The following is a 27,576-nucleotide window of genomic DNA, read 5'->3' on the forward strand; positions in this document are numbered from 1 at the left end:
CCTTCCCCCCACCCCCGTGCTCCTTGTGACATTGTGTCGTGCTCAGGCAAGACTTGCCATTTTCAAAAGGCTGATTACTGCTGCTAGCATGGACTGTTGTCGAAAAGAGAAGTACAGTAGAAACACATGTTCATTGATACCAAACGGGTGCATCTCCAAAACAGCCTGCATTAGAAACGCAATGCAACATACACTCAAACATCAAACACCTAGAGCAGCTCACGAAGCAAAAGGTCCGCAACGTACTCTCAAAACACCAAACACCCAGAGCAGCTCACGGAACAAAGGTGTGGTTGAATGCGCCCTCCTGGAATGAGGTCAGACGAACTCGACAGATCGGGCAGTTGTCGTGGCGCTGGATCATCACTTGAGCACACGCAACACAGACGCATGCGTGGCAGCACGGCATCAATTTGGCATTGGTGGGCGCGTCGCAACAGATCAAGCACTCACGCTCGATAGCGTCTTCCTCGTTTGCTCCGGCTTCTTCGCCCGACAATCGTCTCAAGATCTCGCCGAACGACGGTCGATCAACTCGTGCTTGCTCAAGGCAATCAACCGCAAGATCTCCCGCCATGACTTGTGCCGCCTCCTTGTCGTGAATGCTCCAATCAATTGCCTTGTCCAGCACCGCATCAATTTTACGGCTCCTTTTCAGCTCGCGTCGAACGTTGGCGAGCAGGTCGATGCTGGGCTGCTGTCCAGTCACAAGCTCAAGCAGAATCATGCCGTACGAGTACACGTCCGTTTTGATCGAGACCTTGCCTTCCTGGTGGTACTGCGGGCAGATGTACTGCAGTGTGCCTTGAACAGTCTGCGTACGAATGTAACTGTGTTCATCGACTTGAGCTGGCACAGAGCGCGTCAGCCCAAAGTCGGCGACTTTGGCGTGAAAGTCAGCATCCAGCAACACGTTGCTCGTCTTGAGATCCAGGTGGAACAGTGGCTGCCGCGGAATGGCAGTCTGGACAAAGTGCATGGCGGTTGCAATATCGGTCGCAATGTTTCGGCGTTGAGCCCAGTTCAATGCAGGCGTGCCACCCTTGCGATCCAGACGCTCGCGAACAGATCCGTTTGCCATCAGCTCGTAGACCAAGCAGCGCTCGTTGCCTTCCTGAGCATAGCACATGATGGTGACAATGTTCGGGTGACGGAAACGAGAGAGAGATTCCAGCTCTGCTTCGAACTGAGCGACGCCTTGGGTTGAATTGGCCGCCAAGCGTTTGACCGCAACTTGCCGACCGCTCCAGACAGCAGAGTAGACGCTGCCAAATCCACCGCCACCGATGCGCTTGGACTCTGAAAACTGCATTGTGGCTTGCGACAGAACTTGCAACGACACTCGCGGAATGGTGGCGTTGATGGGTGCAGCGGACGAGGGCTGAGCTGGTTCCACTTGACGCGATTGGAGTTGTTGACCAACTTGCCGAGCCATCGAATCGGACGCCACGAGAGGTGCGCTGACAGCATTGGATGGAGGAGCGGGCGTGGGTGCGACGGGGCCTGGACTCGGGGGAATGATGCTCTGATTTTCCGCCCTGGAAAATGAAGCAAGTCAGAAAGACAATGAAGTCTCACAAACACCCACCCAAACAACAAGTGCAACTCACGAGAACTCGCAACCTGCGGGAACGCTTTGGGATAGACGCTGAACAGCACTTGCAGAGATCTGGTTGCGGGACAGACTATTGCAAGCACGGACGCGTACAAGGTAAGATTTCAACAGATGCACAATGTTGGTTCGCTCAAGCCGCTGTATCGGACGGGCTCAATCAGACCCAACCGCCCAAGAGACGCTCGACAGCACACAAACATACTGGAGGATGGCCAGCAGCGGCTTGTTCCGAAGCGACGATTCAATCGCCAGTGCTCCCGTGTCACCAATCTGATTGACGTGCATCCTAGATCAGACAAACACCAGTAGCAAGTCAGGTTTGGGCAAAGTTGGAGATGCCACTCAAAGGCCAAACTTGCGACCACCGTACTTGAAGTGAGTCAACGCAGTCGACGTCTGCAGGCCTTCAGCGATGGCACGCGCTCCGGCATCACCAATCCTGTTACTGCCCATACTATATCAGATCGATCATGTGAGAGCCGTGTGACCAGTAGCCCCTGTGACAGCTACAAAACGTACAGAAGTACAGAAAGGTTTGCTTTGTTCCGAAGCGCAGATCCGATCGCCTGGGCTCCCACGTCACCAATCTGATTGGCGTGCATCCTAACTCAGAAGGTCATCAGTATCACGCCATTATTGACCAGACCGGGACATACAACTAAGTTCAAACATGCGAAAACAATACCAAAGCTGTATCAACGAAGTCGTCGTCTGCAGGCCTTCGGCGATGGCACAAGCTCCAGCATCGCCAATCTTGTTGCTGCCCAAGCTGTATCAAAACGGGTACATGAGAGACGCGCGCCGAAGCGACACTTTAGACCACCAGAACGTACTGGACACTAGACAGGTCTGCTTTGTTCCGAAGCGCAGATCCGATCGCCTGTGCACCTGCGTTGCCGATTTGATTGTTGTTCATCCTAGGCCAGATAGGCATCAGTACCAAGCCATTCGTGAGCAAAGGCGAAGATGCGACAGACGCTCCAACTTGCAACTACGATACCGGAAATCGGTCAGCGCAGTCGACCCCTGCAGGCCTTCAGCTATAGCACAAGCTCCAGTGTCACCAATCTTGTTCTCGCCCAAGCTGCATCAAATTGCACAAGTAAGAGCCGTGCGACCAATAGCCCCCTTGACAGCACCAAGACATACTCGAGGAGGCACAGCTTTGCCTTGTTCCGAAGAGCTGATCCGATGGCCTGTGCTCCCGCGTCGCCGATTTGATTGGCGTACATCCTAAATCAGTCGAACATCAATAGCAAGCCATTCTTGAGCAAAACTGGAAATGCGATCAAAGGTCAAACGTGCGACTACCATACCCGAGCTCAGTCAACGCTTTCGATGTCTTCAGTCCCTCAGCGATGGCACGAGCTCCAGCGTCGCCAATCTTGTTCTCGTGCAAGCTGCATCAAGTTGCTCATGTTAGAACCGTGTAACCGACAGCACCTATGATAGAACCAGAACATACCAGAGATTCGTCAGGTTTGCCTTGTTCCGAAGCGCAGTTCCGATCGCCTTTGCTCCCGCGTCGCCAATTTGATTCGAACTCATTCTAAGTCAGACAAAAATCAGCAGCAGATCATTCCCACGGTCAAGTCAACCGCACAACTACCATACACGAGCTCAGTCAGCGCTTTCGACGTCTGTAGGCCTTCGGCGATGGCACGAGCGCCAGCATCACCGATCTTGTTCCTGCTCAAACTGTATCAAATCGATCAAATTAGAGCCGCCCGCATAAGCGACACTTATGGCAGCGCCACAACGTACTCGAGAGTAGACAGGTTGGCCTTGTTTCGAAGCGCAGATCCGATCGCTTGTGCTCCCGCGTCACCGATTTGATTGTTGTTCATCCTATGTCAGACCAACATCAAAAGTAAGCCATTATTGAGCAAAGTTGCAGAGGCGATAGAATGTCAAACGCGCAATACCGGAACTTCGTCAGTGCAGTCAATGCCTGCAGGCCTTCAGCGATGGCACGCGCTCCGACATCGCCAATCTTGTTGTAGCTCAAACTATGTCAGATCGCTCAAGTCAGAGTCACGCGACCAATAGCCCTTGTGACATCACCATGACGTACTCAAGGAAGGACAGGTTGACCAAGTTCGAAAGAGCAGATCCGATCGCTTGTGCACCCACGTTGCCGATTTGATTGTTGTTCATCCTACGCCAAACAAACATCAGCAGCAGCCCATTCTTGAGTAAAGTTGGTGATGCAACCAAAGATCAAACGCAAGGCTGCAATACTCGAGCGAAGCTAGTGCGGTCGACACCGCCACGCCTTCAGCGATGGCACGAGCTCCGAAATCACCAATCTTGTTCCAGTTCAAGCTGTAGGAAAATCAATCAAGTGAGAGCCGCATGGCAATATCTCCAAATGACGCCGCCCGAACGTACCAGAGCCTGAACAGCTGTGCCTTCTTGTTCCGAAGCGCAACTGCGATCGACTGTGCTCCCATGTCTGTAATTTGATTTTTTTCGAGCCTGTTTCAGACAAAAATTAGCAGCAAGCCATGCTTGCGCGAAGTTGGAGGTGCAACAGAGTGTCAAAGGCGCGACTACAGTACTTGAGCTCAGTCAACGCAGGTAATGTCAGCAGGCCGTCTGCGATGGCATGTGCTCCGGCATCACCGATCATGTTACTGCTCATGCTGCATCAAATTCGGACAAGTTAGTGTCGCGCGCCGAAGAGACACTGTACACCAGAACATACTCAAGCGTTGACAGGTTCTCCTTGTTCCGGAGCGCATATCCGATCGGCTGTGCACCCGCGTCGCCGATTTGATTCGAACTCATGCTAAGTCAGACAAAAATCAGCAGCAGGTCATTGAGCGAAGCTAGAGATGCGACCACAGGTCAGGTTGATCACGCAACTACAACACCTCAAGTCAGTCAGCGCAGTTGACGCATGCAGGCCTTCAGCGATAGCCCGAGCTCCGGTATCACCAATGTGGTTCAGTTCCAAGCTGCAACAAGTTGTTCAAGTGAGATCTGTGGGACCAATAGCCCCTGCGACATCAGCAGAACGTACTGGAGCCGCAATAGTTTCGACTTGTTTCGAAGCGCAGGACCGATCGCCTGGGCTCCCGCGTCACCGATTTGATTGCGGTGCATCCTAAATCAATCAAGCATCAGTAGCAAGCCAGAGATGAGCTAAGCTGGACTTGTAACCAAACGCTCGAGCACAATACCTGAGTTCAGTTAGCGCTGTCGATCCCTGTACGCCTTCAGCGATAGCACGAGCTCCGGCATCGCCAATCTTGTTCTCGTCCAAGCTGTATTAATTCGTGCATATGTGAGAGCCGCTTGACCAACAGCCCCCAATGAGAGCACCAGAACGTACTAGAGTGTGGACAGGTTTGCCTTGTTCCGGAGCGCAGATCCGATCGCCTGAGCTCCCGCGTCGCCAATTTGATTCTTATCCATCCTAAGTCACGCAAACAATTCAGAAGCAGGTCGCTCTTTAGCGGAGGTACAGATGTGACCAAAGGTCAAACGCGATTTCGATACCAGAGCGTTGTCAGCAAAGTCGATGTAGTCTGCAGGCCTTCACCGATGGCACGAGCGCCGGCATCACCAATCATGTTCTCGCTCAAGCTGTATCCAATCAGTCAAGTGAGAGCCAAACACCAAATAGACACGGTACACCACCAGAACGTACGAGAGGATTGACAGGTTTGCCTTGTTGCGAAGGGCAGATCCGATCGCCTGTGCTCCCGCGTCGCTGATTTGATTATTTTCCATCCTAAGTCACGCAAACACCGGAACCAAGCCATTCTTGAGCAAAGACGGAGATGCGACAGAACGTCAAATGTGCGACTGCGGTACCTGAGCTCGGTCAGCGCACTCGACGTTTGTAGGCCTGCAGCGATAGCACTAGCTCCCACAGCACCAATCTTGTTCTCTTCCAAGCTGTATCAAATCGGTCAATTAGAGAAGCGTGACCAATAAACCCTGCGACACCACCAGCACGTACTAGAGAACAGACAGTTTCGCCTTGTTTCGAAGTGCAGAGCCGATCGCCTGTGCACCAGCGTCGCCGATTTTGTTGGCCTGCATCCTGTGTCAGACGAGCATCAGATGCAACCCATTCTTGAGCGAAAGCTGGTGATGAGACCAAAAAAAAAATAGTCAAAACGCAAGTCTGCAATACTCGAAGGAAGCTAGTGCGGTCGCCGCCTGCAGCCCTTCGGCGATGGCACGAGCTCCGACATCACCAATGTCGTTCATGCCGAGGCTGTTGTTGCCAAGTCAGTCAAGTGAGAGCCGTGTGACCAATGGGCCCCCACGCGATACCCCAGAACGTACCAGAGCATCGTCAGCCTGGTCTTGTTCCGAAGTGCAAGTCCGATCGCCCGTGCTCCCGTGTCACCAATGTGATTGATAATCATGCTATTTGACACAATTTAGGTGAGATATCGTCTTGAGCGCCTCGCTTCCATTGCTATAGTCGCTTTCTGACTTGAGATGTCGCAAGTTGCCATTCTCCATGAGACCCCTGGCAATCACAACAGCCTCTTCATCGGTAATCGAAGCGCAGTCGAGTCTGGATGATGCCGCCAAACACCAAACGCAGGTCAGCGTGCAGCGCCAACGACCACGCCTGCCAGGTCTTTGAACGATACTTACTCGACATCAGAGGAAGACACTGCGGCAGAGTAACGCTGCCACAGTACATGCGTATCAGACATCTAGGGAGGAACAATGGATGAACAGATCAGTCAGCCTGAAGTGTGCAGCCCTCCCCTCCCGCCGTCAGTCCAGGACACAGCAACGTCCCACTCTCGATGTGACTTGTTCCGCCTCCCTCGTCAGCCTTGTCATGCGACTCTGCGACGGGAAGGGCTTTCGGTGCAAAAGCATTCATTGTGCGTCTCTTTGCGCACCCCCCCCCCCAAACACAACACAACACGCACACCCCACTCGCGACCATCACCGTCGTCTACACAAGCTAGATCGAGCTAGATCGAGCTGGATCAAGCTGCTCTAGCGGGCACAGTTGGTGCCTGAGAGTGAGCCTTGGGCGATCGCGCGTTTGTTTCGGCTTCCATGTGCGTTTGGTGCGCACCGACGTGGAAGGCTCATGTGCAGCGTGTGTGCGATGTGTGTGTGCATCAAATCGAAGACGCGACAAACAACAGCAACAGCAGCAACAGCCAGCAACAAAAAAAGGGGTAGTCAAAACCTGACCTTGAAACAAAAAAAAAAAAAAAAAAAAAGCAATGAAACAGAGAGTGAGCCGTTATGACACGATACCCCCCCAAAAAAAAGGATGACACATCGTCAAAGGCAAAGCGAATGGCTCGTCTTTCGAGCTGGTCGCGGGATTGTGGCGCGGATTAACGAGAGAGAGAGAGAGCGAGCGCTGAAAACCAAGCCGCTTTGTGATGGATTCAACGTCACATCTGAGAGCTACCCTGGTCATTCTGTTTGACTAATTGTGTGAGGGCTGTTAAGGCGCCTGTATCGCTGTTCTCCAAGGACGAAGAACGAAACGCGAGGTAGAGAGAGAGAGAGAGAGAGAGAGCCAAGTTGGATGGCCTCGATCAGGCAGCATCCCATGGGCCATATGACTCTTTTGACTACCAACAAGTGAGAAGCATTCCCACCGGGGAGCAGAGAAGGGCTGGAGGTGGTTGAGCCTGTGCTAGGGTTGCGTTAGGGTTGCGTTCAGTTAGGGTTAGGGTTAGGTTTTTTTTGTATTAGGGTTAGGTTAGGGTTTAGTCTTTGTTTCCGTAACCCTAAAACCCTAAAACCCTAGTTTCATATTGTTTTTGATTGTGCTGCTGCCGTTTGGTTGGACTTGCCGCAACTGCAACGCGGCTGAGCTTGTCTTAAGGCTGACACGTGTCGCAAGGATTGAGCCCAGCCACATTGCGCTGCTTGCGACAGAACAGAGCGCGCCGGCGTTTGCAGGCGAACAGGATTTGCAACAAAAAAGAAAAAAAATTTGCGCCTTTTTTTTCCCCGTCCAGCGATCAGCTTCGCCGACAGTTGGATGCGGTGCGCTGGCGGTATTTCCGACAGTGACACTGTCGCCGCTTCAGCAGTTCTGACAGCGTGCCGCGCGGGGACGAACGGTCAACCAACCAAAGCACAAAGCAAGCTAAACGCAGCGAAACAAAAGTCGAAAAAGCCATTTCAAAAATAGTGAAGTTTTCCCGCCTTTTTTTTTTTTTTTTTTTGAGGTCTCAGTTTTTTGATGAACGTTGTCAAAATGTGTAGTTGTGAAAAAGTTTTTATTGGACGTGCGAATTTTGATTGCTGCTATTTGATGCTTCTGAAAACTTGGAGCTAACGTTTGATGTTCGGATTTTTCTTTCCTATTTTTTATTTTCTTCTCACCATGCACAGGTCGGAAAGTGAAATAATGCCATCCACTCGAAACAAGGCATCTGCAGCTGCTACAGCCTCAAAGAAGGCCAGTGCTGCAGCCGCGGCAAGTGCTGCGAGCGACGACGACGACATTTCAGCGCAAGACATGGTTTCGGACACCCAGGATGCCGAAACGGCGACCATCATGGACGCGATCGCCCAATGGGTGTACTATCGTATTCTCATGGATAACATTGAAGGCGTTCCACCGTCTGTGGCTGGCCTAGCCATTGGTAAGGGGGAGCCAAAGTGCAGTCCTCCTTCGTCCCGAAATGTCACACTCACTACTGCCTATTTTGTTCGTTTGCAGCGGTCGCAAATTTCCACGCCTCGCCATCATCCGAGGTGTTGGTGCGCAAGAATATGGCCAAGATTGCAGGCCTCCTGCGCACGCATGCAGCCCCAACGTCCAGTGCATGCGTGGATGCCATCAAGTTGGCCGCCAGCGCGTTCGAGGACCTTGCTCTCAGCCTGACAGAGGCCCTGGACATGCGCCAGGAGATTTTCAGCCTTGGCGTTGAATTTCGAGTTCAAGTGCGTGTCAAGTTTTGCCCCACCTTGTTTGCTAGCGCGACTTTTTTTCGAACGCATCTCATCTTGATGCTTGCGACTTGTAGATTTGCCTTCATGGAATCCGCAACAAGACTCCCACGAAAGAGCTTGCGAGACAATTCCACGAGAACATTGACGAGCTCTTTCCCACGCATGCGGCGGATGCAACCGACATTGATCCCGCATTCACCGCGGTGGTTGTAAGCAAATAATTGCTCGTTGCCTGTGCCCCGTTGGATTGCTTTGCCGCGTGCTTGCTTCTCATCAATTCACACATTACCCGCTCGCTCATGCTTGGCTGCCAACCCAACAGGCCAAGACGCGAGAAGAAATGCTCAAAGTTGGCGCGCAGACATTCCCGACCGGCAGCTCGGCCAAAGACGTGCCTCACGCATTGCTGACCAAGCACAACTGGGCTGGATTTGCCGCACGTGTGATGCAGTTCCTTGGCGCAGTCAACGACAGCATGCCACCCTTGTTGTTGGTCTCGGTAGGTTTGTTCTGTTTGGGACGGTTCCAATGTACTGCTGCAACGTGGACTGGTTGCCATCACTCATCCAACTCTTGCTGCGGCTGCGGTAGTTGGTAACCAAGCCCTCAGCTTCGAACGAGCCATTGAATGCAACCAATGGTGCTCAACCAAAGTAGGTGACGTTCGTTGCTACTTGTTGCGGCTCATCAACGCATGCTCAGCTTTGTTCTGTAACCTTTGGATCAGATTGACTGCCAGCATGCTTCACCGAGTCTACACTGACTTGCTTGGAGGTTCGAATGACCGTTGGGAAAAGGTCGTGACGCAAACCAAGCTGCCTGGCAACGTTGTCGCGTCCTCGACCGCACCGGCAGCCCCTCAGCACGCGGCCTCCTCCAGCCGCGCGCAAGCCTCGTCCTCCATCTCCGCGGACACCAGTACCACTCTTCGAGCCCTCGAAGCACAATCGCGTGCCTTGCTGTAGGTTTTTTTTGTTCTCTGATAATTGGACGACAATCGCCTCCGTGAATGCTGACCGTCTTTTTTTTTTTTTTGGGTGTTGATTGCAGAAATACTGGTCGAGACCCGCTTGCCGATGTCGACCCCCAATTCCGCAAGTCGTCGCGTTCCGGTATGCAATTCTCTCGAGCGGGTGATTCGAGTTTGTGAACGTTTGTTCATTTTGCTTCTTGCAACACCACCACTTGCTCCACAAACTGCAGACCAACCCTCGTCGCGCTTTGACGAGTCTGACGATCACAATGAAGAGCGAATCCTTGATCAAGTGCGACAGCGACAGGGCATCCAGCCATCCACCCGTCCTTCGCCGCCCGTCGCCGAAGTCACATCCGCTAGACGTCGCACCGCAGCAGATGCAGCTCTGGACGACGCCAACAACAGCGCTGCCTCACCCCGAGGGAAGCAACCTCGTTTGGCCGCGGAAACCAACCAACGTTCTTCTGGAAATGTCTCAAGCAGTTCGACGCCCTCCAAACCTTCCCATCCCTTCAGGATCCCCAGTACTTTCACGCCGCCATCTGCTCACAGTCCTCAAAGCAGCAACGAACAGAAGGACGAAAGCCGCGCGCGTGTCCGCTGGTCTGACGTTGAAGTGCGGAATTTGATTGACGGCTTCCGTCGCTTCGGCAAGTCTTGGACTCAAATTTTGGGCAAGTACAAGTTTGCCAGCTCTCGCACCTCGGTGGATCTCAAAGACAAGTTCCGGTATGTATTTTGAGGAGTTTGATACATGTGAAAAGGCTGTGCGAAGGGACTCACGAGTGTTAATGTCGACTATTTTGCTACTAGAAATCTTGAAAAAGCCGGTCAAATTTAAACAAGTCTTTTCAGGCTCCGTTCATTGTCATGAGTGCGTTGCTTGTGTCTCTTCTGCTGGGATTTGGACTGATGGTATGGCTACATTCTGTTTGCAGTTGTTGAACAAAAAAAAAAACATGGTCGTTCAATAAATTTTTGAAAAAGTAGTGATGCTTCTAACAAGATATTTTCAACCAATGTTAAGATGACAGAGTTTTCAGCGCTTAGGCCATCTTGGACTGCAAGTAAGACTTGGCCTTCAGCTTGACGTGGTCAGCCGACTGCTTGTTGCCGTGAATCTTCTCGAAATCAAGCCAGCGCTTGAGGAAGTACTTCATCTTCTTGGAGGACATGTTCATGTTGGTGACCTTTTCAAACACGTTCCTGTAGATGACAAGAGCAATAGAGGGTTGAGCAAGCACGCTCATTTCAAACACACCACCACAAGCCAAAAAATCACATCCGCAAACTTGCCTGGTCGCCGACACGTCGCCGTTACGGATTTCCATGTCAAGATACACAGACCACAAGTCGAGGCGCTTCGGGTAGGTGGCGAGAATGTTTTCAAAGATGGTGCGACCACGTTCGGGCTCGCCGTGCTTGAACTCCATTTGAGCAAACTTGGAAATGGTGGCAATATCTGCAAGAAAACAAATGACAAAAAGAAGCGAGGAGATATGAGTGCAACGGATGCAGCAGCAGCAGCCCATTAGAACCCCCCCCCCCTCCTCAAAGTAGTCCACTCGCTTACGTTTGCGCTTGGGCAGGCTCTTGAGGGAGCGCTGGAGAATGGCACGTGCGCCTTCAACATCGCCGTTGCGCAGCTTAAAGAGACCGTACTGGATCCAAACCTTCTTACTGTCCTTGAACTTGGTGCAGGTAGTCTTGTAGAGTTGCTCGGCAGCCTGAACACGCAGAGACAAAACAAAAACAACCCAGATTCAGCATCAAACAACACTATCATCATCCACAACAAAAAACCACCACCCCCAAAACAAAACCCCGGACTAACCTCCTTCTTGCCAGGGGTCTGCTCATAAATGCCAACAAGCTGCAGGTGAACGGCCTTGGGGTCGCAGTTGGCGACGGCGCGATCAAAGGTTTGCTGGACGGCGTCCTTGCCGCCAAACTTGTTTTCGAGATTGAGCAAGGCAACCCACACGTTGAGACGCTCGCGCTCCTCGCGGTACGAGATCGTCTTGAGCGCCTGGTCACCCACTTGACGGGCACGATCGACCTCAGACAGACTAAGATGGAAGGCCATGAACTTGATCCACGCGTACGAGCTGTTGGGCGAGGCGAGCACCAAACGCTCAAAGTCCTCAACAGTTTCGGGCGCAGCGCCATCACGAGTGAGAAGCGCCTGCTCGGCCTGGGCAATTTCGGCCTCTTCACGCTTCTTGGCGGCCTTGCGTTGACGCCGGGCAGAGGATGCAGAGGTGCCATCCTCTTCGTCGTCGTCGCTATCGTCAGAATTGTCGCCATTCTCATCGTCTTCGCCGTCGTCGACTGCATCGCCTTCGTCATCGCTGTCGGTGGACTTGCGAGTCGTCAAGCCATACATGGCGTCAAAGCCAAAACCAGCAGCAACCGACAGAACTGGCACATCGGCAGCGCCGGCAGGAGCCTGGGGAAGCACGAAAGGCTCTTCCGTTGCAGCCTTCTTGCTGGCACGGGACTTCTTGACGGGCTGCTCCACGGAGGAGTCGTCCAAGCCGATAAAGCCACTGTCAGCCGCGTCAGCTTCGGATTCGGCCTTGCGCTTGCTGGTGACCTTGTCACTGCTGGCCTCAGCCTCAGGTTCGACACGCGCCTTCTTGCCCGTGCGGGCAGCGGGCGCATTATCGGCTGCTGGGGCGTCGTCGGCGCGGCGCTTGCCTGGTCGTTCCTCACCAGCCGTCTGCTCGTTGGCGTGCAGCGCGAGGAGCTTGCCATGAAGCGAGTCTGCGTCAGCCTCGGCTTCCATCTCGTCGGCAAAATGGGAAGGCTTCATGCTAAAGTTGATCTTGGCCTTCTTGCCCTTCTCGCGCACAATCTGCTTGATCAGAACGCGCACACTGTCTCCAACCTCGAACAACGAGCCAAAGTTTTCGGGAGCCTGGTGGTCGGCAATCTCGGACGCGTGCACGAGACCAGCAATGTCGCTGTTCTCAATCTTGACAAACACACCGTACCGCTCGACACCAGTGACCTTGGCATTGTACTTTTGGCCTTCCTCAATCTCCTTGAGGCTGACTGCGCGAACAAAATGCTCGGGATCAATGTGCTCCTTGCGGAAGGAAAGCTCAATCTGCTTCTTGGCGAGATCCACGGCCAAAACCTTGGCCGTGACCAGCTGACCAGTCGAGTAGGCGGTGCGCCACTTGAGCAAGAAGCGATCGGACAGATTGGAAATCAGCACTCGGCCAACCACGTTGACACCAAGATTGACAAAGCAGCCCTTCTCGTCCGTGTGACGAACAAAGCCGCGAAGAATCTGGCCCACACGAACATCCTCAACAGAGCGGATGACCGGGTCGCGAACGTTAGCAGTCGGCGCTGGGGCCGCAGGCGCAGCCGCAGTCTTGCGGCCCTTCTTGGTGGACGTGGCTGCGGGGGGCCCAGCGAGGGTTGCAGCAGATGCAAAGTGACTGGGGCGCAGACTGAGCTCCAGGCGGTCATCGCCCGATGCACGCACTACGCGACCGACCACAATCGCCTGCATGAAGGTCGAAGACGGGGGACGGAGATGGCTCTGGTCGCCGTAATCATCGCTCCAGTTGGTAATGTTAATGTAGCCTCTTGTGTTGTCCGACAGTTTGACAGTCAGCTCTTGGTCGTTCGCCAGGATGCGCTTGACGGTGACGATCGATCCAAGTGCGTGCTCGCCAGTGGAGCGCTCCTCTGAAATACGCAAGGTGGCCTCAACGCGCTTGTTGTGGCGGTTGACCCGCAGAACGCGGACACGCACATGCTGCTGTGGCTTGTAGATGGCAGCCAGCCCAGTTGTTTGGAGCTGGTCGTTCTCGTCCGATTCTGCATCGCTCTTGGCGTCTTCATCGTCTTCATCATCGTCGTCGTCGTCGTCGTCTGCGCCATCCTCAAGGTCGCTGTCATCCTCCATGAACGAAAGAGGGCGCTTGGCGTGCGGGAAAACAATGGTCTGCAAAACCTTCAAGTCGGAAGTTGCCTCCCAGTCCGCCACGCGGACTTTGATGAAGGGGGTCACGGAGACCTCCACCTTGTCAGATCGGACTTCGTCAACATAACCGTCCAAAAGCTGGCCTTGTGTCAGGGACTTGATGGTAATCAACTCGACAGACTGGGCAGCAAGCAGGGCAGGTCGCATGCACAGCTCGACCAGCTTGCGGGTGCCACCGACAGTGTGCGAGATGGGAAGGTAGGTGTGCGAGTGCTTGTCGAGGAAACCGACAACACGGGCGGAAAAGCGCATGCCGGGCTGGAAGGACGCCAGAGGGTTGTTGCGGTCGATCGTTGCAACATTCACCTCATCCGCAGCAGCCGTGTGAGAAGGAGTAGAGCGCTTGTTGGCAGGTTGCTCAACGTGAGAGTGATCCAGAATTTCCGTGATGAAGAGGCGAGCATGGACCTTGTTGCCAAGATCAACATTGACGTGCATTGCCGACGTCGAGATGACAGCGCCTTGAACCATTTGGCCAAGCTTGACGTCATCGACAGACTTGAAGCCGTTGTCCATCGTGGGACGAGAAGCGCGCTTGGATGTGGCGGCGGCGGCGGCGGAGGCATGGCCGTTGGTTGCTTCAGCGGCAGGGGCGGCACTGCGACCCTGCACAACAGCCAGAGCGCGTCGCGAGGACAGGTTGGCAAGCACGTCAACACTGTCTGAAGCGGCGGGTGCGGCAGCCTTGCCCTTGCCCTTGTTGGTCGCTGCTGGGGCAGAAACTGCCGCTGGCAAACGCGTGAGAAGGACCTTGACGGCGTTGCCAACGTTGTAGTGCGGGGCGCCACGAACGGCAGTGTTAAAGTCCTTGCACGAGGCGAAAAAGTGAGAGCCAGGAGCGGCTGCCGATGAGAGAATCAAGTACTCGGGCTTGACCAGCTCGACGATCGCGTCAATGGTGACACCGGACGCAGGGGTAGCTGCAGCGGCTGCGGAGGCAGCGCCTTTCTTGGACTTTGGCGTCGAAGTGCCAGACGGCGCCGGAGCGGCAAAGTGCGCCTGGAGCGGCTCGAACGGGTTGGCGCTGGCCGAGACAAACTCAGGCTTGAGCGACAGATCGACGAGATTTGCGATGGGATCAACGTCGAGGACGGCGCAGGTCAGCTTGCCATTGACGGCAGGCTTGCTTCCAGCAAGGTGCTCCTTGGAAACCCAGCCATTCACACCTTCACCGAGGTCGAGCATGGCGCCAGTGGCCTTCACTTGGGTCACAGTGCCCTCAACAGTAATGGAAGTGGCAATTTCCGACAGACGCTTGCGTGCCGCAGGAATGGCGAGGGCGCTTTCATGGGGCTTGGCGGTGGCGCAAAGACGGCGAATAATGGTGTCTTGCTCGGCAAAGAAGGTCGAGACAAAGGCAGACGAGGAGCTGGAAGTGACGGCGCTGTCGTTGAGGGAAAGCGTCAGCTTGCTGTCTTCGCGGTCCACTTCGACGACGGCAGCCTTCACAGACTGACCGACGGCAAACTCCTCGGCAGGGGCGGTGACAAAATGGCCGGCAAGGCGCGTCAGGTGGGTGAGTCCGGTCAGGCCATTGAGGAAGCCGACAAACACACCGTAGGGCTGGATTGACTTGACAAAGCCGGGCAGCACAGCGCCAGTGGCCAGGGTCGAAACGGCCGGCAGCACCTTGGTGCTGGCTGCGGCTTCCAGCAACGAGGGCTTGAGGGAGAGCTCAATTCGGCCAGGTGCCGGCTTTGCAAGAACAAGGCAGCGATCGAGGACAAAGCCCTTTTCAGCGTACACGCGCAAAAGCTGCTTCTCGTGGCAGACGTGATCTGTGAGCTGGGACGACGGAATGGTGATTGAGCCCGTCTCGCCATGCGAGTCCTTGACCAGGACGGTCAGAGACGTCTCGTCAAAGGAGGTGACTGTGCCAGAAACAATCGAGCCGACTTGCAAGTCCTTGCCAAAGGCCTCGGAGGAGACGCGCTGGGAAGCACTCTCTTCGTTCCACTTGAAGGAGGCAATCAATCGACGACGCTCTCCAGTGAGATCGAGCTCGAGAATGCGCACCTTCATGACCTGGTTGCGCTTGAAAAACTTTTCGGGGTCTGCCGCGCCCAAGCTCAACTCGCTCTTGGGCACAAAGGCGTGCACCTTGCCAAAGAAGGTGACGACACATCCATTCGGCTTGACGCTTGTGATGAAGCCTTGTGTCACCAAGCCTGGTTGCGCCTCAGTGTAGGCCGCGACAATGGGCAGCGAGGTCTTGACCAGCGATTTTTTGTGCGTGAGGAAGACGCGACGGCGCTCAGTATCGACCTCAAGGACGCGGCACTCGACGGAAGCACCGGCGCTCATGTGCTTGGGCGCCTTGGTGAGCTGCACGTCCGACATGTGGGAGCCGGGAATGAAGCCGCGAATGGTGTCTGTGAGCTGCACAGTGACACCGGCAGGCACAACATCCAGCACCGTTCCAGTCACAAGCGAGCCGGGCTTGATGTGCTCAATGCGCAGGAAGGGCAGCTTCAAAACCGAAGGCTGGAGCGAGACCAAAAACAGACCGTCAATCAGACTGTAGCCAATGACGCGGGCGCGGTGTTGTGAGTTGGAGGCAAACTTCTTGCCAAGTAGACCGATGCGATCATCCGACAGGTTGGAAATGTGCGCAAAGCCAATGTGGTTGCCGACAGGCAGGTGGAGAACGAGGCCCAGCTGGGGGTCGGCGGTGAGCACGCGCGTCTTGTCAATGATATCGCCAATATGGAGGTCGGTGGCAGGCTTAACATGGTGAGTCAAAAGACCGGGGCGAATGGTGAACGCAATGGTCTTGGCCGAGGCGTTGACGAAAAGAATACGAGCCGCGAGTTCGCTGCCGACCGGGCAAAGCTCCTTGATGGCTTCCAGTGTCTTGGCACCTCCCTCAGCAAAGCTAGCAGGCGTGTCGCCCAAATGATACAGGTCGATGGTACCGGCAAATCCAGCGTACGAGACGCGGACACCAGAGTTGGACACTGACGTGACGCGCGCCTTGACGCGCATGTCAGGCAGCAGCGACGAGGCTGACGGGGTAGCCGTGACCTAAATCAAGAAAAGAACAAGGGAGACAAAACAACAACAACATGGAGAAAATGAGTGCAAAAACAAAAAGAGGGCAACCCCGCATCAATACACGTTCCCAGGATCAGTCGAACAAAGAGCGTCCAACGCCGAGTGTGACATACCACAGCGGAGGTGAGAACAGCAGGATCGACCGTGACAGTAACGACTTTGGACATCTTGGATGCAGAAACGACGGCACAACGAACATACGAGCCCGGCGCCAGCGCTCCAGAACCGCGAGCCTTAAGATATGCGGTGCTGTTTCCCTTGGGAAGGAAGGCATGCACTCCCTCCAAGCCGATAGACAGCACATAACCGTGATCTTCCACGCTCTTGACCGAAGCCGGGATGATCTGTGTTTGCAGGCAATTTGGGACGACGATGATGAGGAACAAATCGAACGAAAAAACACGACAGGGGAAAATGCCTTCTTTGCTTCATGCGCCTGCTCATACCTGGTTGGGAAGAATGGTCTCAAAGGTGAGCTGGCGGTTGATGGCTGAGGGGAGCAGCGTCAAATGCACACGGCGTTTGACGGGCTTGTCAGAGGCGGGCTTGGATTCGCCGGCGTCTTCGTCCACCTTGCCTTCCACGCTGGAGACGGCGCACTGCACAACGTCGCCAACGGAGAACATGGACGCGAGCTTTGGGAGCTTGTCTGTAAAGTCTTCGTCGTCGGTGGCGGCGGCTGTGATCTGGGCGACGGTGGTCTTGAGCTCTTCCGTAATGTCCGTAATGCGGACGGAGCCAGTCAGCGCGTTCGGGAGCGACACGAGAAGATCAATTTCACCGACCTCTCGGATGGCACCGAGCAACACCAACCCGGGCACAAGGCGCTGCATGATTCCAAACGAAAGAGATGTTGAGTGTGAGTGAATTAGAATTTGGCTGACATACAAGAGAAAAAGACTCTAAAAGAAACCCTACCTTGAAGGACAGGGCCTCGATGGCACCAGATTCGTCCTCAGAGGCATCGGCAGCCTTGGCAGGCTTCGTCTTTGTGGCGTCTGACTTTTTGGGAGTGGGTGCTGCCTTCTTTTTGGGCGTCTTTGGCTTGGGAGTGTCTTCGTCCAAGTCCATGTCCATCGGAGTGGCGTCATCTGTCTCGTTGGCTTCTTGGAAGAGCGCATCGTCCTTGGCTTCATCGCGAGCAGTCTTCAGCTCGCGCGGCGTGAGAACGGCAGCACCACCACGCGGAAAGTTGTCTGGATCGACAATCTCCATGGGAGTGGCGGTCTCTGCAGCAGCAGCCGCCTTGCGCGATGTCTGCTTGCCTGCTGCTGGCTTGGGAGGAGCACTGTCTTCTTCATCTGGCTGTGCGATCTTGGCGGCTGCGACTGCTGCTGCTGGCTTGGCTGCTTGTGATGGCTTCTTCTTCTTGTTGGCCACTGCAGCCGCTGCAGCCGCGGCCGAGTCGTCCAGCGCGGCGGGCGCACTCGGGGCGGCAGCAGCAGCATGTGCTGGCTTGCCTGCGCTTGAGCTTGAGCTTGAGTTGGCTGCTGCGGGCGGCGCGTTGTCGCGCGATGGCTTCTTGGTGACCATGTGTGCAGAGAGAGAAGAGCTCGAGAACGAAAAGCGCGAGAGAGAGAGAGAGAGAAGAGGGAAGTACGATTCTGTCAACAGTGCATCCATACAGTGAGTTCCGAGTTGTACTGAGTGGCAGAGTGAGTGAACTGAGTGGCAGAGGGGTACATGTGTGTTTGCTTCGCTTCCATTGCGTTTCAGCCCCAGCGTCTCTCTCTCTCTCTCTCTTCCTTGCTGCACCGTTGGTCTTTTTTGAACACTTTGTACAGGTTGACAATGGCAGTCACTTATTGACGATTGTTGAAGAGGGGGGAAGCCTGAGCCAAGTTCCCCGATTGAAAAGGGGGCAACCGAGTCTTCCATCTCCACGTGGAAGTGGTCCTCACTCACTCCAGCGCCCTTCCCCTTCCCCTATCTTCCTAACCCCCAACTCAAACCAACCCCACTCAAAATACATCAAACAAGGTTAGGAATAAAAAGCACTTAAAAAAACCACTTGAATTCAAACAAACGCCGCAGAGATCGGAGCAGAAAAAACCTGGAAAACCGATTCCAATGCAAAATCCATACAAAAAGCAGAGAACTTACAAAAAAGAGAGAAAAGTGAGAATGATGGGAGCTGATCCTGAAATGATCAGACAATCATACAAATAATACAATCATACAATAATACAATCATACAATAACAACAGTTCAAAACAACAACAACCAAATCTCACTCAAATTCTGAGCGTAACTCGTTTTTGAAGTGATTTCGTTTCATCACTCAAAATTTCGCCAACGCTGGTTTTTGAATCGTTCGTTCAAACGACAAGTGGCTCCTCGTTTTCCAGGCGAATTCTTGGACTTTGTACTTGCATTGGAACTCCAATTGGCGATCTGGAAGTGGAAGTGGAACTGGGCGAGCTGGGAAGGCAATCCGAGTCGAGTCGAGGTGAGGAATGAGCAGCAGCCCGATCGGAGAAGCAGCGGTAGGAAGCGACGTTGCGTCGTTCAGCACCACCCCAGCGCCCGATTTCGTGGATGCTGCGAGTGCCAGTGACATTGCCAGTGCCAGTGCGGGTGTCAGTACGACAAGCAGTGCGGTGGAGGACTGGCAGATCGGACTGTCCAACCCGTTCCAGCCATCGCCCGCTTCGACCTCGAGCTTCAATCCGTCGAGTAGCATGCAGGGATGGCCATACACACACCACCCCGCCGCCGAGCATCAAGGACAACAGGCACAAGCACCATTGCCAGCGTCGTCGCCCGTGTTCCAGCTGCAAGGGACCACTGCAACCGAGAGCGACTTGGCGTGGACGGCGGCGCATGATGCGAATGCGGCTGCGAATCCCAATGCGAATCCCGCTGCGGGCAACCAGCACTGGCCACCACAACAGGACGTCAGCCAGGCCCAGATCCGACCGAATGGGACCCACCAGCAGACATCAGAGCAGCAAGGCGGCGTCGCACTCGCGCAGTTTGCAGCGCCCACTTCGCCAAGCCACTTTGCGTCTGCACCGTACCGATTCCGCACGCCGTCAACGTCCTCCCAGCGATCGCCTCGCAAGAAGCGCTCACCGCCAAGTACCAGCGACCAAAATGGCATCATGCGCATGGATAACGATGATGATGATGATGACGACGACGACGACGACTACAATGACAACAACGATACCTCCGTAAACGGCCACCAAGTATTCTCAGACGACGGAGCAGGAAGCAGCGCCGAGTTTGGCTCGGGCGGCGGCCGCAAGCACCATCCGGAGGCAGAAATGACTCCCGCACAGCGTCGAGCAGCGCGCTTCCTCGTTCCGGGTGCAGTGTTCAACCTCATGAACTACATTGTCGGCGCTGGCATTTTGGGATTGCCGTTTGCCTTCCGTCACGCGGGTCTCGGCGTTGGCCTGTTCCTGCTCTTGCTCGTTTCCTTCGTCACCATCTACTCGTTCGCCCTGCTGCTGTGGAGCGCCCGAATGGGAAACGCCTTCACCTACGAGACCCTGGCGCTGCGCTCGATGGGTCCACACGCCGCAACCGCGGTCAAGGTGATTATCATCATTGACTCGTTTGGGCCGCTATCCGCTTACATGGTGATTGTGACGGATGCCATCCGCGACTTTGCACTGAGCGTGGCGGACGGCTCGGACTCCGTGATGACCAACCGCGCCTTCCTCGGCTTCCTCTGTCTCGTGTGCTTCATCTTGCCTCTGTGCCTCCTGAAGAACATGCGGTACCTGGAGCTGACGTCGCTTCTCTCCCTGCTTCCGCTGGTCTACCTGATCATTCTGCAGCTCGTCTACTTTGCGGAAAACGGCATTGGGGGCGACCTCTCGTTTGGCGGGACGATCGCTGGCTTTTTCCAGTCCCTGCCCATCTTCATTTTTGCCTTTTCTTCGCAACAGGCCTTGTTCCCGATCTACAATGAGCTCAAGCATCCGATCGCTCCAGACGATCTGCAGCATCGCGACTCGCTTGCGCGCAAGGTTGTCACGTTCTCCGTCGCCGCGGCAGCCAGCGCGTACGTCTTTTCTGGCCTTTTTGGCTATCTCCAATATCCTCAGACTGCCGAGGGCAACATTCTGCTCAACTATCCCGACTCTACTGCGACAACCATTCTGTTGCTCTCCACGTCCATCAGCATCATTCTGTCGTACCCTGTCATTGTCTTCCCATGCCGCTATTCTGTCGACCGATTGCTCTTCCCGAACAGCCAGCAGTCGTATCGTCGCTTTGCCATCGAGACTGTCTGCATTGTCTCTGTGGGCTATCTCGTGGCGATTGCCGTTCCGGAGCTCGCGACCGTCATTGGCCTGTTTGGCGGACTGACCAGCACTACGATTGCCTATGTGCTTCCTCCGCTGTTCTACATTCGCATAGCCCCGCTCAACATCCGTGCAGATCGGCGCAAGATGGGCGCGATTGCCCTTCTCGTGCTCGGCTCTGCTGCAGGTCTGACTTCCGCCATTATCATTCTCCAGCAGTATATTGAAGAGAAGACTTCTTGAGGAAGGATGTCGTTTGTGTTTGTTCTGAAAATCAATGTCACCTTGTGTTCATTTCTTGTTTTTGGTTCCAGTCCAACTTTTGTTCCAGTCCAAATGTGAAAAAAGCCAATGTTTATCTCGTGAAACAACAAAGGCAGGTCGGAAAAAAAAAATGCAACAGCGCGAAGGCAGGACGACGACAACAGCGGGAGCAAAAGAACTACATCAAAAGAGCAAAGAGGACACCACAAACACACTCACACGAAAAAAGGGGGACAAAAATCGCACACAACAGAACAGGACAGAACAGGACAAAAAGAAAAAACCAAACAGCCAAGCATAGCACCAAGGCGGATACAATGAAGGAAACAAAAAAGTTATGTGGAACAGGGGAATATAAAATGAACAGAACCAAGAAAAGGGGGTGGGTTTACATGTGAGGTGGGCGCTGGGGCGACATGACTGACGGGGCTTGTGACGGTGGCATGACGGCCATGCTAGTGTTCGTGGACGAGTGTGCTCCAAGCGCGGGATTTTCCCGTAGACCCGTGTGCCCTGGTGATGGGGCTACTGCGGTGCTGATGCCTGTTTGCTGCAAGGCGGCAGCGGCAGCCATGGCGGCAGAGGTCGCCTGCTGTTGCTGTTGTTGCTGCTGCAGCAAGAGCTGCTGATGCTGTAGTTGTTGTTGCTGCTGCATTTGCTGTGCATAGTGCTGTTGCATGGCGGCAAGCTGGTCTGGGGAGGTCATCGTGCCCGTTGCTTGCAGGCTTTGCTGGGCAGCGAGGGCGGCCTTGGCCTCCGCCTCCTTTTGGATTTGCTTTTGTCGCAGCACGTAAATCCAGTCAAAGACAAAGTCGTTGGCGTACTTTTCCTTCTGGAACAGAGTGCGGAAGAGGTTGCGCAGGTACGAGTAGTCGGGCTGTTCCTCAAAGCGAAGGTTGCGCGCGTAGGCAATGTACTGTTGGAATTCGATCGGATATCCTCGGCAGAGCACATCGATTGGTGTCGACATTTTCTTCTCCGAGATTCTGATTGAGCGAGACAGAGAGAGAGAGAGAGAGAGAGAGAGAGAGAGAGAGAGAGAGAGAGAGAGAGAGAGAGAGAGAGAGAGAGAGAGAGAGAGAGAGAGAGAGAGAGAGAAAAGAAGAAACCATGAAAACAAAAAAAGTTAGAGCATCTACCACCAAAGTCCACCAAAGTCCTTCCTGCGGGCGCAAGACACTCACTTGTCGTATTTTTGCTTCTTGTTGGCTGCTTTCAAGCCTTGCCAGGGCAAAGTTCCTCGGTTAAAGTACATGAGCACGTAGCCGAGCGACTCGATATCGTCGCGGCGGCTTTGCTCAATGCCCAGATGTGCGTTGATCGATGCGTAGCGTGCAGTGCCAGTCAGGTTCTTGTCCTCGCGGTACGGAATGTGCTGCTTGGTCTTTGGATCACGGAATTTCTTGGCCAGGCCAAAATCAATAACGTAGACCTGGTGGCACTTTTTGCCCACGCCCATCAAAAAGTTGTCTGGCTTGACATCGCGGTGGATAAAGTGCTTGCTATGCACGTACTCGAGCCGTGTCAACATTTGCTCGGCAAGCATCAGAACCGTCTTGAGCGTGAAGCGCCGGTTGCAAAAGTTGAACAGGTCTTCCAAACTTGGGCCCAACAAATCAATCACCATGACATTGTAATCGCCTTCGACACCATACCAGCTGAGTAAATGGGTGGGTGAGTGCGTGTTGGGGTTTGGGTTTTTGCAAAGAAACAGAGAGACGAGTGAGTGAACATGCGCAGACAAAAAAGAAAAAAATTCATCGACCCCAAACGCAAACCCCCTCCCCTCTCGCTTACCGGACGTGCGGAATGCCTGTGCCACCTTGCAGAATTTTGTACAAGCGCGTTTCATAGAGCAGTTGGGGATGCCGGGCCTTGAGGGGTTCGAGCTTGATCGCCACGTCCTCGCCGGTTGTGATGGAGGTGCCGAGGTAAATGTCGCCAAACGAGCCCGAGCCAATCTTCCGCACGAGGCGGTACTCGTTGTTGTTATTGCCGACGCGAAGCTCCATGGTGGTGTGGGGATCAGAGTTTCGTTTGTTCTACAATCGGTGTGGCAGAGAGAGCGAGACAGAGCGAGAACACGTTTTGGCAGTTGCTTCGTGTCTAGGTCTGTGTCAGAACCAACGTTCAAACGAGTGCAAGAGTGCAACAGTGAGTGAGTGAGTGAGTGTTGCTCGTAGAGGGAGTGCATGCAGCTTGGGCTTGGTGGGCGGGAGCGAGAAAATGTTCCAATCACAAAAATGGCCAAGAGCGCGGTATGTGTCGGGCGAATGAAGCAGGTTGACAAAGTAGAAGCGAGAAAAGAAGAAGAAGAAGAAGAAGAAGAAGAGAGGCAGCAGAGACAGAGGGACGAGGACGAGGACGAGGACGAGCTTGAAGATGAAAATAAAAAAAAAAAGAAAAAAAAACAAAGAGAGGGAAAAACACCAGATTCGACACAGCTCAGATAGCACAAAAGCGAGTTGAGCAGACTTCCGAAAGAGAGAGAGAGAGAGAGAGAGACAGGATGTGAGAGTACAAACCACACCCTCATGCTGCATTTGGACACTGGAGAAAGAGAAAGAGAGAAAGAGAGAGAAAAAGGGGAAAAAAAGCCGCGAACAAAAGCCAAGCGAATGGAAAAGCTAGACTTCAAAAAAAAAAAAAAAAAAAAAAAAGGGAAAAAAAAGCCGCCTTTTTTTCAAAGTGTGCTGCAGCTGCTCGTCGGCGTCACCGCTGCTGGGCAATGGCGGAGCAGACCAGCTCAACACCAGTGTGACGCCGGGTCACAGAAGCCAGCAGCACGAAGAGGGGGTGGAGGGAGAGAAAGGACAAAAAAGAAGCAAAGGCGTCGAAACGCAAGCAGAGCGTAGTGACCTCTTGGCCAACGACCCTCCGAAGCAAGGACGCGGCTCACCCTCCCCCCTCCTCACATGGCAAGCACAGGCCCTGCTGTGTAAGAAAGGGGAGAAAAGGGTGTTGCTCTGGACGCGGGACCGAAGCGCAGAAACAGCCAAACCCGCGTTCGTTCGCCCTCAAGCGAAATGAGCACGTCCTCGATAGAAGCCACTCTTTTCCTCAGTTGCTGCTGCCCACCCCCGCTTGCCGCATGCCACAAAGCCACTTCCCACCACTCTCAACTGACGTGCGTCCTCACGTGCGACGCGCAGGGAAAACGCAGGCACACACTCAAAGAAAATGACGCAGACTTCAAAAAAAAAAAAAAAAACCTGACAAGTCTTTTTTTTTTTTTTTTTTTTTTTTTTTTTTTTTTTTCGTTTTGCTTGCCACTCGTTCATTCGTCCGCGCCGTTTTTGCACAGGGCGAGTTCCCTGCTGCAAGTAGGCCCGTCCTCGTCGCGCCGGGCAGACGAGCAATCACATGGCGCGAGTCCTTGCGGTGCGGTGGCGATCGCAGCGTGCGTGTGTCGCGCTGAGGCAGCCGCCGCGTTCGAGCATGTGGAGCGGTCGCTTTCATCACAACTCGACTCCCAAAAAAAAAAAAAAAAAAAAAAGCGGAAAAAATGCGAAAAGAGATACGAGATCTCACTGTGCCGCAAAACTCGACATTAGAAAAACATAGCCCTTACCAGAAAAACAGTGAGCAACAAAGTAAAAAAAAAAAACCAACAAAAAAACACAAAAACACACAATAAAAAAAAAAAAAAAAAAAGGAGACTGGATTTTGACAAAGTGCGAGTCAACGTTCGTGATGCGACGGAGTGCTCGCGTTTGTCAGCAAACCACTCGACTCGTCCAAAAGATCATCAGGAGACTATTCTCATTTCTCACGGGGGAAGGAGGGAAAGAACGCCGGCGCTCCAGGCGGGTTGTGCTGAAAGGACAGATTTTGACACAGTGTATCACTTGGAAACTAAGACAAGGCGTAGACGAAACCTGCCAAGCTCAGAAATGGCTTCAAAGACATGGGTAAATACTAGGTGAGCGGTCTGGGGACCAAATGGCATCTCACGGTTGACGATTTTGGGCCAACAGACAACCCCCATCATCAACAAGCCCCGACAAACAGCGATATGAAAGCCTTGGTCGATATCTCAAAGAACGAGTCCGATGAGAGCAATCAGTAACAGAAACGAATAAACCAGAAAAGCAGTGGACAGACGGAAGACGACAAAGGAGAATGAAAATCGTGCTTTATTACCAGAACAACAAGCAATGCGGGGCAAGCAAACCAGCAAAACAGGAAACTTGGCCATGGGTTTGAATGGAGCAGCAAGCCGAATGCAACTTAAGCCCGCTGGTGCGCTTCGCAGTAGGGCTTTTGCTCCCGCAGATAGATCTTGTCGCCCTCGCTGAATGGCGACTGGCAGGTCTGGCAACGGATGCAGCCAGTGTGGAAGGACTTGTTGTCTTCCAGCTGCAGGTAGACGCCGTTGATCTGAAGATTGCAGTGACTGCAGCTCACGCCATGGTTGCTCTGGTAGTCGCGCTCGCAGTAGTTCTTGCCGTTTCGCTCATAGAACGAGCCAGAGAGCTCGCACTTGCACACATCGCAGCTGGCAAAATACAGTTGGTTGCGTCATGGTTGAGTCACGCGTCCGTAGCTCTAGATACCGTCCTTCCAAGCACCTTACCGGAAGCACGAAGAATGGAAGTGTTGGTCCAAGGCTTTGATGGCTTCGTTCTGGCCAATCGGACGACGGCAGCAAGCACAGTCTGGTCATGTCGCAAGATGGGAGAAAAGAGTCAACATCACAGCAAAACAGCTCGCACAAAAAACACGGAAACGAAACAAAAACGACCAGCAAAACAATACCAGTGTCGGCGTCGTGGTGGGCTTGCTGAACCTTGGGAATGTCAGCCTCGCAGAAAGGCTTGCCGTTGAACTCGACAAACTTGTTGGTGCCGAGGGCGCAGCCGCACTCGGCGCAGCGGAAGCAGGTGCTGTGGAACTTGCGGTCGAAGGCGGTCAGGTAGTCGGAGGTGATGACCAGGTCGCAGCTCGAGCAGCATTGCGAGCCGCAGTGGCTGCACAGCGGCGCGCCGTTCTTGTAAACGATAGTGTCGCCGGGCTTGATGACATTCGAGCAGTGGGTGCACGTGAAGCACGACGCGTGGAAGTCCTGGCCGCTGACCAAGATGCCCTCGTTGTCGATCAGCAGCTTGCACTTTGCGCAGTACTTGCCAAACTTGCGCACATAGTCGGCAGGGCAGTAATACGAGCCGTCGCGATCGTAGAAGGCGCCATCGAGTGATTTGCTGCATTCTGGTAGTTTTTATTTTGTTATTGTTGTGAGTTGTTGAGACTTTTAGCATGAATGTACCACAAAAAGTGAGTCAAACGTACCAGCGCAAGTCAGGCAGTGGTTGTGGAACATCTTTCCGTTCTCGAGCTTGAGGCCATCGCCGTCGACATCGGTGTGGCACTTTTGGCACTTTTGGGCTGTGGAAACGAGCAACAGGTTGAAAAAGTGAGACACGTTCTCAACTTGGCGGTTGAACAAACGAGGTGTTTTTGCAAAATGCTTTCCGACTGCACCCCATTTGCCCCATCTGCCGCCTTGATTGCTGAGCTCAATCCATGAATGGCAACAGACAGTTGAAATGGCAAGTACACACCCCCTTTCCCACCGCTTTCTGGATTTGGGAGTTTGTTTGTCGGCACTCAATGTTCAATTGGCAAATTGCTCGCGAGATTCATCACAAAAACCCGACACTCGAAAGCAACAAATCGATTCAACGAAGACCGAAGAACGAAGAACGAAGAACGAAGAAAAAAAATCACTGAAAATAAGAAAAAAGGAAAGTAAAAAAAAAAAAAAAAATAAAATAAAAAATAATAAAAATAAAAATAATAAAATCTTAAAACACTGAATTCGACCGCAACGACAATCCATTTCATGCTGGAATTGCGTCGCGCGGTTCTGCGCTGTGAAACGAACGGCTGCGCACATCAATTATGTGTGCGTGTGCGTGTGTGTATGGACGTTTGCACGATAATGGCTGGAACTGTGAGCCAAAAAGCGCCTGCAGCAGCAACAATGCTTTTAACAAAGTATGAAGAATAGAATGAGAAATGCATGGCAATGGCGTTTTGAGAGCGAGGCAAGCACAGGAGAGCACCACCACCACCAGGACGAGCAACGTGGTGGTTGCAAAGTGCAGCGAGTTTCGCTCGTTGCGTACACGATGCAGTGTTCACCCACAGAACGAGAATGACAGCAGCGACGAGAAGGATTGAATTCAAAACGTCGCTTTTTTTTTCTCTTTTATTCTTTCCTTTCCTTTCACTTTGTTTTGCAACCCAGTCGCATTGCAACCCAGTCGACGGGCAGCAAAAATGCAAGAAACAGTGTTCCAATGAAGCGACGATGGAAGGTTGAACGATTTGGTGGTCAATCTCAGGGTCATACACATGATTTTGTTGCAGAATAGTGGGAATAAGACTGCACTGGATTAGGAAGGTTGATCTGCCCCAAGCCATTCGAACGTGCACATCAAAGCCCTTCCGCCCCAGTTGCCGAAATGGTCGCAGCATACTGAATTAAGGC

At 53.5% G+C, this 27,576-nt stretch overlaps 6 protein-coding genes across 8 annotated transcripts; 2 read left to right on the forward strand and 4 right to left on the reverse strand.

Annotated features, from left to right (window-relative positions):
• Positions 1 to 112: 112 nt before the first annotated feature.
• CAOG_07934 (hypothetical protein) lies at positions 113 to 6,000 on the reverse strand (the record flags this gene model as incomplete). Of its 3 annotated transcripts, XM_004342972.2 has the most annotated exons (29): positions 113 to 1,538; positions 1,611 to 1,685; positions 1,818 to 1,901; positions 1,986 to 2,069; positions 2,135 to 2,218; positions 2,301 to 2,384; positions 2,449 to 2,532; positions 2,616 to 2,699; positions 2,765 to 2,848; positions 2,932 to 3,015; positions 3,081 to 3,164; positions 3,230 to 3,313; positions 3,380 to 3,463; positions 3,541 to 3,624; positions 3,690 to 3,773; positions 3,857 to 3,940; positions 4,007 to 4,093; positions 4,177 to 4,260; positions 4,323 to 4,406; positions 4,492 to 4,575; positions 4,641 to 4,724; positions 4,801 to 4,884; positions 4,953 to 5,036; positions 5,120 to 5,206; positions 5,271 to 5,354; positions 5,438 to 5,521; positions 5,586 to 5,669; positions 5,763 to 5,846; positions 5,918 to 6,000. In XM_004342972.2, 29 exons carry the CDS (start codon positions 5,998 to 6,000, stop codon positions 275 to 277), a joined length of 3,612 nt encoding a protein of 1,203 aa, XP_004343022.2. In that variant the 3' UTR covers positions 113 to 274. The 3 variants fall into 3 exon arrangements, with proteins under 3 accessions (XP_004343022.2, XP_011270831.1, XP_011270830.1); XM_011272529.1 differs by lacking the exon at positions 2,301 to 2,384 and having other exon boundaries at positions 2,135 to 2,181; positions 2,496 to 2,532; XM_011272528.1 differs by lacking the exons at positions 2,135 to 2,218; positions 2,301 to 2,384; positions 2,449 to 2,532; ... (6 more) ...; positions 3,541 to 3,624; positions 3,690 to 3,773 and having other exon boundaries at positions 1,986 to 2,019; positions 3,891 to 3,940.
• Positions 6,001 to 6,160: 160 nt separating this feature from the next.
• Positions 6,161 to 10,492, forward strand: CAOG_07935 (hypothetical protein; the record flags this gene model as incomplete). Its single annotated transcript, XM_004342973.2, has 10 exons — positions 6,161 to 6,185; positions 7,964 to 8,217; positions 8,295 to 8,518; positions 8,602 to 8,736; positions 8,850 to 9,026; positions 9,119 to 9,180; positions 9,255 to 9,488; positions 9,578 to 9,639; positions 9,731 to 10,232; positions 10,317 to 10,492. Coding segments are annotated over 10 exons (1,703 nt in total), but the record flags the coding sequence as incomplete, so codon positions are not given.
• On the reverse strand, positions 10,393 to 18,695 carry CAOG_07936 (hypothetical protein). The gene is made up of 8 exons (XM_004342974.2): positions 18,664 to 18,695; positions 17,479 to 18,164; positions 17,007 to 17,387; positions 16,674 to 16,904; positions 11,338 to 16,530; positions 11,077 to 11,230; positions 10,800 to 10,965; positions 10,393 to 10,709 (listed from the first exon to the last, which is right to left on the reverse strand). The coding sequence occupies exons 2-8, from the start codon at positions 18,091 to 18,093 to the stop codon at positions 10,550 to 10,552; spliced, it is 6,900 nt and encodes a 2,299-aa protein (XP_004343024.2). The 5' UTR covers positions 18,094 to 18,164; positions 18,664 to 18,695; the 3' UTR covers positions 10,393 to 10,549.
• Positions 18,696 to 18,776: 81 nt separating this feature from the next.
• Positions 18,777 to 21,144, forward strand: CAOG_07937 (hypothetical protein). Its single transcript, XM_004342975.2, has one exon. The coding sequence runs from the start codon at positions 19,017 to 19,019 to the stop codon at positions 21,060 to 21,062; it is 2,046 nt and encodes a 681-aa protein (XP_004343025.1). The 5' UTR covers positions 18,777 to 19,016; the 3' UTR covers positions 21,063 to 21,144.
• A 34-nt stretch (positions 21,145 to 21,178) lies between these two features.
• Positions 21,179 to 24,727, reverse strand: CAOG_07938 (Ser/Thr kinase). The gene is made up of 4 exons (XM_004342976.2): positions 24,655 to 24,727; positions 22,881 to 23,195; positions 22,268 to 22,741; positions 21,179 to 22,069 (listed from the first exon to the last, which is right to left on the reverse strand). The coding sequence occupies exons 2-4, from the start codon at positions 23,093 to 23,095 to the stop codon at positions 21,472 to 21,474; spliced, it is 1,287 nt and encodes a 428-aa protein (XP_004343026.1). The 5' UTR covers positions 23,096 to 23,195; positions 24,655 to 24,727; the 3' UTR covers positions 21,179 to 21,471.
• A 473-nt stretch (positions 24,728 to 25,200) lies between these two features.
• CAOG_07939 (hypothetical protein) lies at positions 25,201 to 27,507 on the reverse strand. The gene is made up of 5 exons (XM_004342977.2): positions 27,439 to 27,507; positions 26,373 to 26,468; positions 25,842 to 26,291; positions 25,660 to 25,741; positions 25,201 to 25,581 (listed from the first exon to the last, which is right to left on the reverse strand). Exons 1-5 carry the CDS (start codon positions 27,440 to 27,442, stop codon positions 25,314 to 25,316), a joined length of 900 nt encoding a protein of 299 aa, XP_004343027.2. The 5' UTR covers positions 27,443 to 27,507; the 3' UTR covers positions 25,201 to 25,313.
• Between the last annotated feature and the right edge of the window lie 69 nt (positions 27,508 to 27,576).

Source organism: Capsaspora owczarzaki (genome assembly GCF_000151315.2).
Source record: "Capsaspora owczarzaki ATCC 30864 unplaced genomic scaffold supercont2.16, whole genome shotgun sequence".
Lineage (NCBI taxonomy): Eukaryota > Filasterea > Ministeriida > Capsasporidae > Capsaspora > Capsaspora owczarzaki.

Bases quoted from the DNA above. Each gene is read 5' to 3' on its own strand.
- CAOG_07936 (XM_004342974.2), bottom strand. From the start codon at position 18,093: ATGGTCACCAAGAAGCCATCGCGCGACAACGCGCCGCCCGCAGCAGCC. The intron at 17,388-17,478 runs GTAGGGTTTCTT...GGAATCATGCAG, and splicing joins TCGAGGCCCTGTCCTTCAAG to CGCCTTGTGCCCGGGTTGGT. The intron at 16,905-17,006 runs GTATGAGCAGGC...CTGCAAACACAG, and splicing joins AGACCATTCTTCCCAACCAG to ATCATCCCGGCTTCGGTCAA.
- CAOG_07937 (XM_004342975.2), top strand. From the start codon at position 19,017: ATGAGCAGCAGCCCGATCGGAGAAGCAGCGGTAGGAAGCGACGTTGCG.
- CAOG_07938 (XM_004342976.2), bottom strand. From the start codon at position 23,095: ATGGAGCTTCGCGTCGGCAATAACAACAACGAGTACCGCCTCGTGCGG. The intron at 22,742-22,880 runs GTAAGCGAGAGG...CCATTTACTCAG, and splicing joins ACAGGCATTCCGCACGTCCG to CTGGTATGGTGTCGAAGGCG. The intron at 22,070-22,267 runs GTGAGTGTCTTG...TCGCTCAATCAG, and splicing joins AAGAAGCAAAAATACGACAA to AATCTCGGAGAAGAAAATGT.
- CAOG_07939 (XM_004342977.2), bottom strand. The intron at 26,292-26,372 runs GTACGTTTGACT...AAAAACTACCAG, and splicing joins CCACTGCCTGACTTGCGCTG to AATGCAGCAAATCACTCGAT. The intron at 25,582-25,659 runs GTAAGGTGCTTG...GTATTTTGCCAG, and splicing joins TTCCATTCTTCGTGCTTCCG to CTGCGATGTGTGCAAGTGCG.